General features: G+C 42.2%; 1 protein-coding gene across 6 annotated transcripts in view; it reads right to left on the bottom strand.

The window, feature by feature from the left end:
* Positions 1-11,669, bottom strand: part of PTPRC (protein tyrosine phosphatase receptor type C) — a 159,321-nt gene extending 147,652 nt beyond the window's left edge. For all 6 annotated transcript variants that reach the window (XM_025179991.2, XM_075936683.1, XM_075936682.1 and 3 more), the window contains exons 1-2: positions 11,532-11,669; positions 11,332-11,447 (exon numbers count right to left, since the gene is read on the bottom strand). In XM_025179991.2, the coding sequence (XP_025035776.2) occupies positions 11,332-11,398 (67 nt within the window). In that variant the 5' untranslated portion in view covers positions 11,399-11,447; positions 11,532-11,669. The remainder of the gene's footprint in view (positions 1-11,331; positions 11,448-11,531) is intronic.
* Between the last annotated feature and the right edge of the window lie 625 nt (positions 11,670-12,294).

Below are 12,294 nucleotides of genomic sequence, written 5' to 3' on the forward strand. Positions count from 1 at the left end.
TGTTCATCAGGCATTAATTTTACAATAGGGACCTATTCTGAGCATAAAATGCCTTTAGTGTATCCCCTCCAAAAATTATAAAACAAAATTATTTCTCCTATATTTGTGCATGTTAACTTGACATTCATTTTAAAAAATCTAGAATTATGTAGAAAAGAGATTAATACAGAAAGGAACTATAGTAGGTACATGAACTATGAGAAATGTCCAGAAGTATGAACAGGAAAACTTTCTTTTACTATTTTTTCTGAGATCTGATTTCTAAGAGATCCTTGACCTGGTTTCTATTTTTGCAAATGTAATAGATTCCTGCAATAATTTATACCCACAACTGTTACTATTTAAACATATACATTGCCTTCCAAGTTTGAAATTCTTATGGTGTCATTTATTCCAACAGAATGGAAAACATTTTTCAAAATCAGGCTTTAATTCAAAATCAGGCTATGGTTTCTTGAGGGAGATGGTTTTCTAATTTGTGCAGTGGACTGGAAGCCAGGAAACCCCTGTTTTAATCTGGCCTCTGACAGTGACTCACTGTGTGGCTTTGGTCATTCCACTTAACCTATATCTCAATTTTCACATTTGTTAAACTGGAGACTACATATAATTCACATAAAACAAGCTGAGTAGTTCTTTACTCTTGGAATAGTTCCATTGATTTGACAGGGTTACACATTAATGGAGCCTACCTCAGACTAATTTTGAGGCTTCCCTGTAGTGTAGACATGCTAGTTCAAATTTGTTAAATCGGGAGTTATTAAGTTGAATTTACTAATTTCAAAATAGTTTCCTAGTGTAGACATGGCCTTTGAGACTAACTATATATATATAGTTAGAGAGAGAGAGAGAGAGAGCATGAACTCATCTGACGAAGCGGGTATTGCCCACAGAAGCTTGTGATGCTATTTATATACTTTGTTAGTTTCTGTGATAATGTCAGGGTTGTCAATAACTGTTGCCTTTTCAAATGTTAATGAATTATGGGTCAAAACATCACCATAAGGTAGGTTTTCTTATCTCCAGTTTAGGAAGGGAGAAACTGAGATTTTGAGAGATTACATGATTTAACCGAGTTCAAACTACATGTCTACGAAACAAGATGGATGTTATCTTTTATTAGACTAACTGCTGGTGGTGAGGTGGAAGCATTTCAGCCACAAAAAGGTCTTCTTCAAGGCCTGCCAACAGCTGTCCTGGGCCCCAGGGCAGAGTAGTCAATGGGCACACACATAGGCTCAAACTGTTTCTATGTGGACACAGTCCACCTGACATTTGGGTGGTGCTGTTCCTGCACTGGCCAGTGTCCAGCAAGCTGCCGGGTGTGCTGGCTGGAGCCCATACATGCTTATCTGGTATGGTTGCCAACTGTCTAATCATACAGACCCAAAGCCATGCCTCTGTCCCACCCCTCTCTCATTCCAGCTCCCCTTCCCTCTGTTGCTTGCTCTCACTTACCCTCACACACTTTTACCAGATTGGGTGAGGGCTGAGGTAAGGTTCTGGGAGGGACTTTGAGTGTGGGAGGGGCTCTGGGCTGAGCCTGGAGCAAAGGGGTAGGTTACAGACTCTGGGAGTGGTACCGGTTCTAGGCTAGAGCAGACTGTGGGCTCTGGGAGAGAGTTTGAGTGTGGAATACATGGTCAGCTGGTGCAGAAGCATTTTCAATGGCAGAAGCACCACCAATTTCTTGCTGTGCCCCTGCTCCTTCTCCCCACGGAGACGGTGCTCTAGGGAGCCAGCTTTTAAGCCAGCATCAGCTCCTGCTCCCCCCTCCCCTTGCTACCTCTCTCTGACAGAGGTGACTAACTGAGTCACTAGTCAACTATCCGATAAGCATTTGCATCCCTACACAGCATGCACCATGTCTGTGACAGAGCCTGGAGCAAAATCCACAGAACATGACACCCAGTTCTGTGCTCTAGCCTCTTGGCCATGCTCCATCATCCATCTTCTCCTTTTTCTTACCTACTTCATTCCTTCTTAACTCTCATCCTCTAGAAACTGCTCAGGAACTCACTAGTGCTTAAGGTATCCTATTCTCAGTTTTAAGGGGGTGAGTGCCTTTGCACTAACTACAGGCAGTCCCCGGGTTACATGGATCCGACTTACATCGGATCCCTACTTACAAACGGGGTGAGGCAACCCCGCACTAGCTGCTTCCCCCCAGCAGACCAGGGAGACGCGAAGCTAGCGCCCCCTCCCCAGCAGACCAGGGAGACGCGGAGCGGCTTTTCTCGGCAGATACCTCAGCTTGAGAATAAAGGACTGAGGGAAGTGAGGTGTGGGAGAATAAAACTGAGCTCTGGAGAAATGTTTTGCTAGAGTTTCCCCTACAATATGTACCAGTTCCGACTTACATACAAATTCAACTTAAGAACAAACCTACAGTCCCTATCTTGTACGTAACCCGGGGACTGCCTGTAGTTAATTATCTGAAAGTATCATAATATCCACATGCCAATTCACCAACCCTGCTGACACTGAGAATATTGCTCTCCTTGTGTATTGCCTTCAATTTTCCTGATGCTAGAGCCCTGCAGGTACTAGGAGATAGCTAATGTATTTAATGATCTGCTAATTGCTATATGTAGTACAGAAATATTCTGATTTGACCTCTTCCTGACCATCCCCTATGTTGTAGCACTATTAGTCTCATTTATGTGTATATGTCATGTTTCATCACATCAGGAAAGGACTATTTTAAAGGTAATTTAAAAATTGCTCCACAGAGTCCATATTTTTTGACAAAAATATCCTCCATGTATAATGAAATATATTGTTAGGATTGATAACTCTCTCTAGAGTGGTGAGGTTATGAATTAGGAGCACGGTAGTAAGAGAAGCCTTTGAATTTTCAAAACAGAAACCCAAGAATACATGCTGACTAAGGATGCATTGACACAGAAGGAATAACTGGGAGCACAGTATTGAGAAAAATGAAAGGAAACAGATTCTGTAGCTATACCACATTATTAATACTGTACGCTAGCATGGAAGTGCTCACAAAGCTAATTTTTAAAACACTAATACTGAAGCCCTCAATCCGTTTTTATTAGAAAGAGAAAAAGCCTGGAAATAAATGAGTTAACCATTATTGAAACACTAGTGAAAATGACCTGTCTGCAAATGCATGAACAACCTAGAAATGTGTCTAGATACACAATTCAGAAGTCTGAGTCTCCATTTCAATTGCGAAAACCAAAGCGTAGTCATGGGCGTCTGGTCGGTAAGACAAAACAAGGCACAGCTGAAGCTGTGCTGACCCCTCCCCTCCCTGCCTTCACATGCCACGTGGGGCTGCTGTGGGATGTTTAGTGGGTTCAAGCAGGTTCCAGGGGGGCTGGGAAGGCAGAGTTGCAGGAAGCCTCCTCAGCAGCCCACCCCTGAGCCTGCCTGGCACACACACACAAGGCTCCAATTACAGACACAAACAGTGTCCCTCTAAGCCAAGGGTTGGGGGCCACACACAAGTGAGAAGCAAAGTAAGAAACCCCTGACTGAGAAGGAGAAAGACACACTCCACATTCCCCTTGTACACCACAGCCGAAGGGGACCTAGGCTTGTAGATTTTGTGTGCTCCAGCCCTGTGAGTGGGGGGGCTGCAGGGCTGAAACACCAGCACGGGCTCCCCAATGCTGAGTCTCAGGGACTGGATCCAGGTAAGCTAGGGGCTGCATTCACCCCTCTGGCCTGAGATTCCCCAGCACAGCTTCACAGGCGATTAATCCGCCCCGCCCAGTAAGAGGCTCTTCCTGCTGTTTGGTATCCTGCAATTCCATCCATCTCACTGTCTCCAGGAGGTTTGCTAGCCCCGCTCTGCTGGTTTCTTCTCCTGTTTGGCCTCTTCCCCCCAACCAGCAGCCCTTCCCTGCACATTGGCTCAGGATGAGAAGTGCGTTTCCTCCTTGCTGCCTCCCCTTCTCCTCCTTTGCACTCTCTCTGCTCGGTTGGCTTCCCTCCTCCCCCCAAACCCCACTTGCTACTCTGTGGTGTGGTGATAGGATTGGTTTCTCTTTCACAGCCTAGTTGCTACTGAGCCTGCTGCTGGGAGCTCTCCTCTTGCCCTCTCCCCACATGCGCTACCCATAGTCCTTCTTCCCCTTGCTAGTGAGTGGAGTTTGGGGAGAAGCCCAATGAGCTCTGCAAAAAGAACTGCCCGATCCCCTCCCCTTTTTGCCCTCTCCCCACTGGCTTCCTGTTTTTTGTGCCCTGCAGTGGAGTTGGGTTGAGGTGGGTGGGAATGAGGGGATGGGGGGTGAGAAGTTGGGGGAAGAGGCTGTGGGGAAGGAATGGGGAGTCACAGGACTGATGAGAGATGGAGAAGAAAAGGGGATGAGGAATTGGTGGTGGAAGGGAGGACCAGGACTCCGGCATGCTGTGACCCCTCAGCACCATCTGGGGCTCCCTTGTTAAGCAGGCCTATCTAACCCTCATCTGCTCCCCAATACCTGGACTCAATCCCCAGCCCACTGAGCTCCAGCATGTTGCACCTGGACCCCCTATCCTGTGAAGTCCCACTTCCTCAGCACCTAGACCCCACAGCAAACCCAACCTCCCCTCAACTCCTCCACTGAGCTCAACCAGAGTCTCATTGCCCCTACACCAGAACCCCCCACCGAGCCCCTGTGCTTCCAGGTTTCCCACTGAGCCACCCACACACAGGCTGCCCCACACCCAGATCCCTCACGATAACCCCTCCAACCTTGGCTCATGCTAGGCTGAGCCTGCCCAGCCACACCTGGTATGCCTGGCACAGAGGGGCGGGCCCAGCCCCTACACTGTGTCAGGGTCGGGTGCAGCCTCACTGTGGAATTCTTGTACGGGGGGGGGGGGGCGGGATGCAGGGGTTTCAGGTGATCTCCCCACCTCAATGCAGCCAGTGGCCTGTGCTCCCCTCTGCTAGAAATGTGAAGATGAGGGGTTTTCTCAATGCCCTTTCTGTCACAGAATTCCAGTATAACTTAGGACCCATCATTTAAGGCTTGGCCTCTGGAGAGTTTTGCCACTGATTTAAAAAAAAATAGTGGATAAGGAACTTAATTATCCTGTGCCTCAGTTTCTCCATCTGAAAAAAGTGATGATAATAATAATAATAATACTTGCTTGCCTCACAGAAGTTTGTGTAAATTTATTGGTTTTAGTTCGGTGTTTTGATGTCATCAGATGGAAAGTGCTGAGAAGTGCAATTTCGCAAAGTGTTTTTTACAATTTCAAAATCTATCTGCATTATTTGTGCAGTAGGCACTGCTTCTGGATTACTGGGTAATGTCAATTTGGGACTTTATGGGATGACTTGCCATCTGCCAAAATTTAGTGCTATTAATTAAGTATCATCTGCATGTCTGGATGATGGTACAAAACATCCTCTATTTTGTTGAGAAAGAAATTTCAGAAAAGTGAGATGGGGTTCAAAAATAATTTGCTTGGGTTCAGGGATTTGACAAGCAGGTAATGAGCATGGACGCAGGATGGGCAGGGAAGAGAGGAGGGAGACAGTGGGAAGGGGCAGGGCCTAGATTGGAAAGCTACTGCCTCCCCAACTGGAAGCTTCGCTAATTGACAATGAGCACAGTGGCTTGTTTTTGTTGTTGTTTAATCTTCATATTTATATATATTTACCATTTCAGGGGTTTACACCATTATGTTGCATCAGTTTGATTCCAGACCAATTTAGTGCCTGACTTCCAGAGTGTTGTTTTTTTTTTCATTGAAATTACGTGATCTAATTTAAATCAAACATCCTCTTGCTTGCTAATTGGACATGAGTGTAACAGCCATGTGTGCCAGTGGACACTCGGGTACTGGAAAAGACAATGGGCTATCTGAGGTGAAATACTTCTATGCTGTAGTGCCATTTCCTGGAGGGTCCTGTCAATCCAATCCCCATTAAATAGCTCTGCTGAGAAAATAACTGAGGCTCAAAGGCAGCACACATAAATGAAGACTTAAGAGGCAAAGGAAGGCAGCAGTGGCGGAATTCAGGAAAACTGACAATTCAATAAAATATCTAATCTGACCATGATCACCAAGAGAGGACATCGCTGATTCCAATGTTGTATAGGCCTTCCCTGTGTCTCACTCTCAGCATGATACGGAACATATCTCCATGGAGCTCCTCAGGGGAAGAAACACCTATTAAGTACTCCTCCAGTGATTTAATGCATGGCTGATTGAGTGAGAAAGACATTTCTCCGATTCCCCTCACACAACAGAACCTAGGGAAGCCCAGGCTAGTGGATGTTGTGTGCTCCAGCCCCATGGTGAGGCAGTGGCAGGCTGGAGCACAAGCACAGGCCCCCCTATTCTGGGGGCAGGGCAAATCCTGAGCCTTGGAACCTGGGTCCAGGCAAGCTGGGGCCACATCCAGCCCCCAGGCCTGAGGTTCCCCACACTTTGCATAGAAGATAGCGCAGGGAACAAGGCATCAACAGATCAGGGTTCTGTTCCTAATTCTAACCTTGACCTTTTGATACCTTTGGAAAATTCCTTTACTTCCATTTTCCCTTCTCTCCTCCCCTTTGTCAGTCTTGCCTAAGATGGGACCCTGTCTCACTATTTGTATAGTTCTTAATACTTTAGGTCCCTATGCTATGTTGGGGCCTTTGGAATACAAATATAAAAACATAATAACATTGGAGAAATATTTGGTGGTAAAGGGCATGGTTGCAGTGTGATGTGTTACCAAAAGGACGTTCCTTCTAATCAGTCTTTGTATGGCAGCTGTGTGATTGTAGAAGTCTATGAGTAGTGCATTCTAAATGTGGTTTGCTGCATGTCAGTTTGTTAAATATAAATGTATTAATAAAGAAATTCTAAATGAAGTACATGATTGGAATCACAGGTGTGACTTGCACAGTGAGAAGAAAATAGATTGGCCTTGCACTGACATCCCTTTCCTTATATTCTGTAGATAATGACCACTACTTCTCAACAATAACCCTATCACATCACATGTTCTTCACTCTTTCTCCGACCTTCCATTCCTCCCTCTCTTGCTTTTTGTTCTTCTAGTTCCTATCACCATATTTTGAAGTATCAGAAGTGAGAAAAGCACTGAAAAGTGAGTGATTTGTCACAAACAAGGTCCCTACCTCAGCAAACTTGCTGTCTACGTGCACTATTGAAAACAAGGCAGTGAGATGCCAGACACAAGTTCAAGAGACAGGTGGCTATTATAAGTGAAGAGTGTTACAGAATATATGGTATTTCAGAACATTGTCTCTTCCTCTTCTAATCTCTTCCTCTTGTTTTTGTAAGTCTGCTTTTTCTAACCACGCCAGCATTGCCGTGGCTTTCAACAGTTGCAATTCAGAACTACAACACGGCACCACTACATCCTTTCAAAGGTGTAGCCTGAGCTGCACTCCAGCACACTCCATCAGGCTCTAACTGGCATGCAGGAGTCTAATAACGTAGGGTGAGTGCTACTGAAGGTTGTGGCCAAAATAAGGTAGAAAAGGCATTTGAATAGAGCTGTTGAGGTTGGAAGTTTCTTATGCAGTGATTTTCCTGATGCTGTAGAGGCCTTTTAGTTAATAATAAGAATAAAGTCAAACCCAAACTATGAAGCAGAACTCAGAGTTTGTTGTGAACAGGAAGTAGCTCAGTGGTGGGTAAAAGGCTTGTGAAAACTATGTCATGCCAATTCTTTAGTGTAGGAAAGAAGGACCTGATGCAGTAGGAAGAGGGGATGCTCAGTCAGTATGTGTTTAAAAAAACCTGAGAACTGTGGCCTTTCATAAAGAGATGTCCCAAAATGCACTGCAGATAGACTCTGGAAATACAAGACTTGCATTTTGATTGTGTGTCAGATGCCCCATGTGGCCCGATATTACAAGCTGTTCTGTACGTGAGAGAGACCTCTTACTGAAATAAAGACCTCAACTGGATTCCTGATCATGGATGCAAATACCTCTCTATGCACACTGAATTGCGGGAATAGAGCTTAAGCCAGTGCATTCGGTACCTTGGAGATGCTTTACTTCAGTATCGATACTGTAGTTTTCATTATGCATTAGAAAAGGGGTTCTGAACATCTATAAATAATATTACAGCGAAATCTTTGTTATCCGGCACTCTGTTAGCCAGAAAACTTTGTTAACCAGCATTGCCCCCAGCCACAATACTGTCACATCTTCATGCACACAGGCCTGGCTTGGTTTACCATGATTGGCTTAACAATTTTTTATTTAAGAAGTACTAATCAACTTTAACTCAAAATAGAATGTGAGACCAATTGCCTCACACTACAAAACTACCAATATTACAAACTTGAGTTTTACTATTATTGTCCATTAGTTTTTCCTAGGTTGCGGGACCCTCAGACAACCAGAATTTTTAGATAACCGGAACGCCCTAATCCCCGAATGTGCTGGATAACACAGGTTTTTAACTGGAACGCCCTAATCCCCGAATGTGCTGGATAACACAGGTTTTACTGTTCCTCTATATTTATTACACACTGAAGAAGTTATATTTCATTTATGAAAATTTCCAACTATATATATATATATATATATATATATATATATATATATATATATAAATAAAGGCACCCTTCCCAGGCTCTAGCTAACTTTGATATTCTTTAAAAATGTAGGTCACGATTTTTAAATGTGACTAGATGCCTCAGTGGTTGGATGCCCAATCCTAGACACCTGAAAGGTGTCTGACTGGCAGAGCTGCTCAGTACTTTAAGCAAATCAGGCTGTTTTCAAATATCTCAGTTTGGGCCCCACAAATTGAGCTCCCACTCAAAAAAAATCACTAGGTGTATTTGATTATTGGCCATAAACCATAATGTAAAGACAAACCTAGCAACAAACTCAGCATTCGCTAACAATAACCAGCAAACTATTCCTGAAGCAAGATTAAATATCCTGCCCCCCCCCCCCCACTCCCCTACCAGTACAATGCTACAGGCAATAAACCAGTCCAGATAAGACCTATAAGACCTGCTTCATCCCTACCAGCCAAAGATAACCAACACAGGATGTATCAAGTCCACCACCACACCCATCCTTACAGAAATATCCACCTACATCAAACCCTTCCCTTTTCAATAACTGTGGAAATAGATAGGCATTAAAAGTGTCTTGAAAGTCAAATTTAAGCTATTTCACACAGTATGGTCAAAGGGCAGTAAGGTTACAAAGAGTGATTATAATTATGGCAATAAGGTTTGGGGGCAGATGTCTCTCAAATAAGTATGTGCCAAATTGTACAGGGAAAAGCAACGTTTTAAATTCCATTTGGTAACCAACAGGAATACAGTGCAGATCCCAAAGCTCCCTCTAAGATACACCTTTGGTTTTAGTTCCAATAGGACCTACAGTGTCTATATTGTTGGATATTCAATAGAGTGGATTCAGTAAATTAATATGGTATGGCTAATCACAAGCAAAAATAACTAGATCTTGTCAGCCTTTTATCTGTAGATTTCAATGTTTTACAAATCTGGTAAATTATTTTATCCCTATTTAACAAAAGGGAATACGGGGACGTAAAGAGTGAAGTGACTAGCCCCAAATCACAGAGGAAGATGTGAGGGTAAAGAATTCCTTCCAAGAAATGGAGACCAAGCAAAGCTGTTTTAAGCCAAACATTTTTCCCTCCTAATTTTTCCATACATTAAGGCCATTTCAGTATTTGAACTTTTACTGACTTTATTTTATCTTGCTGCCTGTATTAGCAACTTGGTAGGGAGAAACTGGCCCAAGCCAGACCAATCTATGTAGAAAAGAAAAGAAAAATCTATTTTTTGAGGGAAAACAGTGCTACTCCCTCCCCCTCTTCCGGGCCCTCTGTTAGCCAATGCATCAACCCACAATGGGGTTGGCCATAGAGGCAGGCATTGACCTGCACTTCATGAAGAAAAGGCAGCAGCAGGCAGCTGTAGACATTAATTATAAAAATGAAATAACAGGAGAGCATTTTTAAAGGATAATTCTGCTTTTTTTTTTTTTTTTTTTGCTTCATTGTGCAGTAGTCACTTGTTTCCATATAATAACCAACAGCTACTAACCAGATCTACTTAGTGCCCACACTCTATAGGCTCTCAAGGATTATGGTACAAATACCCAGACTCCAAACCAGCTACAAACATGTCGATAGCTAAGAGTCTGATTCTTCTATCACATACACTAGAGTAAATCAAGAATAATTCCTCTGAAATCAAGTAATAGTAAATTATTAATACACCAGTTATTATTATTAATAATACAAAATTGCTGTACATGAGAGGAGACTCAGACCATGCCATTTGCTACAATCTGGAATTATGTAGATTAAGGGACACTTTTAGAATGAGCATTGCTTAATGAACAGCTAGTGTAACTAACATGAATATGTTGACATCCTTAATTATATAAATGAGCTAATTGGAAGGTTGGTAGAGTGTAGAGGGCACTCACGCTCCAACGCTGTGCTTTCTTCTATTGAAAACTGTATCATCATAGGATTCAGGTTTTACAAACACTGATGTCCATTTATAATACTGTGGGCACTGCCATTGACTTAATTGACTACTTCCAGTAGCAAGCACTTTACCTAGCTCTCCGAGTTACCTTCGACAGTGCCATTCTTGCAAGTCTGACAAGCAAAGACTGATTTAGCGTCACTTATAATGGAAAGTGGCTGCACACAATTCTAAATTTTAAGTCCCCGTAATTAATTTTCACTAACTACAAAGCTGATGTCCCAACAAAATTACTTAATTTTTTTTATAACTATCAATGGTAATTACACAAATTCTACAATTTCCCATCACCACAGTCAGGTTTTGGATTCCTTTCTAGACTCTTTACAATACAAATCTAAATTTGAGGAACTATATACCAAATCTGAATCAACGAGTGACTTAAATACAAAGAAATTATTATTTTTTTCAGATTCTTTCATTTTTTAAAGATATGCTTTCATTTTTTTAAAGATATTTTTAATGCTTTTAACAGTGAAAAAATAAAGTGTTGACACATAAGAAATGAACTCGGATTCTACTGAACAGATATTTATGAGAACTCCAAATCAATTATTTTCCACGTAATTTGAAAAAAATATAATTAAAATATAGAATGCATAGCTTTCTTTAAAAAGTTTAGACAATATTCAAGGATGCCTACAGGAAACATTTTTTCTCTTGCACATTCTAAGCCACATCTTCCTGTTCTAGTTTGCATTGGCCACGTTATGGCTGCGGCACCAACATATTACGTTTTCTGGAAAAAGTTGCTAGTTCTCCTCTTTGCAAAGCTTCAGTGTCTTTGGGGGAGGGGGGCTAAAGAAGCTGATGGTACCAGATTTAAGAATGAAATATCAATTTGTACCTACCTTTGACAAAAACATCCTTGTCCAGAAGGGCAAAGCCAAATGCCAAGAGTTTAAGCCACAAAAACATGGTTATATCTGGAAATCAGGAGTATCCTTATGAAACAGCATGTGTCTTTCTGGAAAGCAAAATAATTGTTATCTTTCTACAAAAGTATTTCTCAGCAAAACTTGAATCAAAAGCAGAATAACTGTGCACATACATTGCAGTGCCTGCTTATCAGTCAGGGAGCAGTTTCCTCTGTCACGCAGGGACTGCACTTGCGATCTCACTGTATAGCAACGTGATGTCAGAGGCAATTTTACCTACTTCTTTAAAATGCCACTTTTTTCAGTTTCCAGGAAGTCAAGAGGGTTTTTCTTAAGTTGCTGCACTAATGCTTAACTTCCTTAATTCAACCAAATAGATCATTTTTAACCATTTCTACTGAAGAGCTGAAGAAGAGTTTAAAAGAGCTTCGTATTTCAAAAGATGGGACACTAAGTAAAGATCTTAGTAATTCTATTATTAGCTTTTCTGTAACTCAGCTCTATTTCAGTGCCTGGCCATTCATGGACCATGTATTCTTTCAAGCTATAACAAGCAAGAAAAAATATCTGAGTAAATACTGAATCAACATCATATATTAACAATACAGTCATAGTAAAAAAAAAAAAGTTCTTATTGGTTAAATGAATAACGTCTGAACATTGGTCTAAAAAGTACTTTTGTTAACAGTCTCTCTGCAAAAATGTATTTCCTAACATGGCAGTACTCAATACCAAATAGCTATGGACGGCCTATATTCTCATTGCTGTGCTGTTCTGTACCTAGGCAATCAACATGCTGTAGGGTTTCATACAACCACATACAATAATGCTGAATCTCAGTTGCATAAAAGCTTGATACATCCTTATGATGGAATATTTATTCTATTTCTAATATTTACCAGGGCAGGCCCAGCCAAAGGGATTGTGGGGTCCAAA

Source organism: Pelodiscus sinensis, chromosome 9 (genome assembly GCF_049634645.1).
Source record: "Pelodiscus sinensis isolate JC-2024 chromosome 9, ASM4963464v1, whole genome shotgun sequence".
In the NCBI taxonomy this organism is placed as follows: Eukaryota; Metazoa; Chordata; order Testudines; family Trionychidae; genus Pelodiscus; species Pelodiscus sinensis.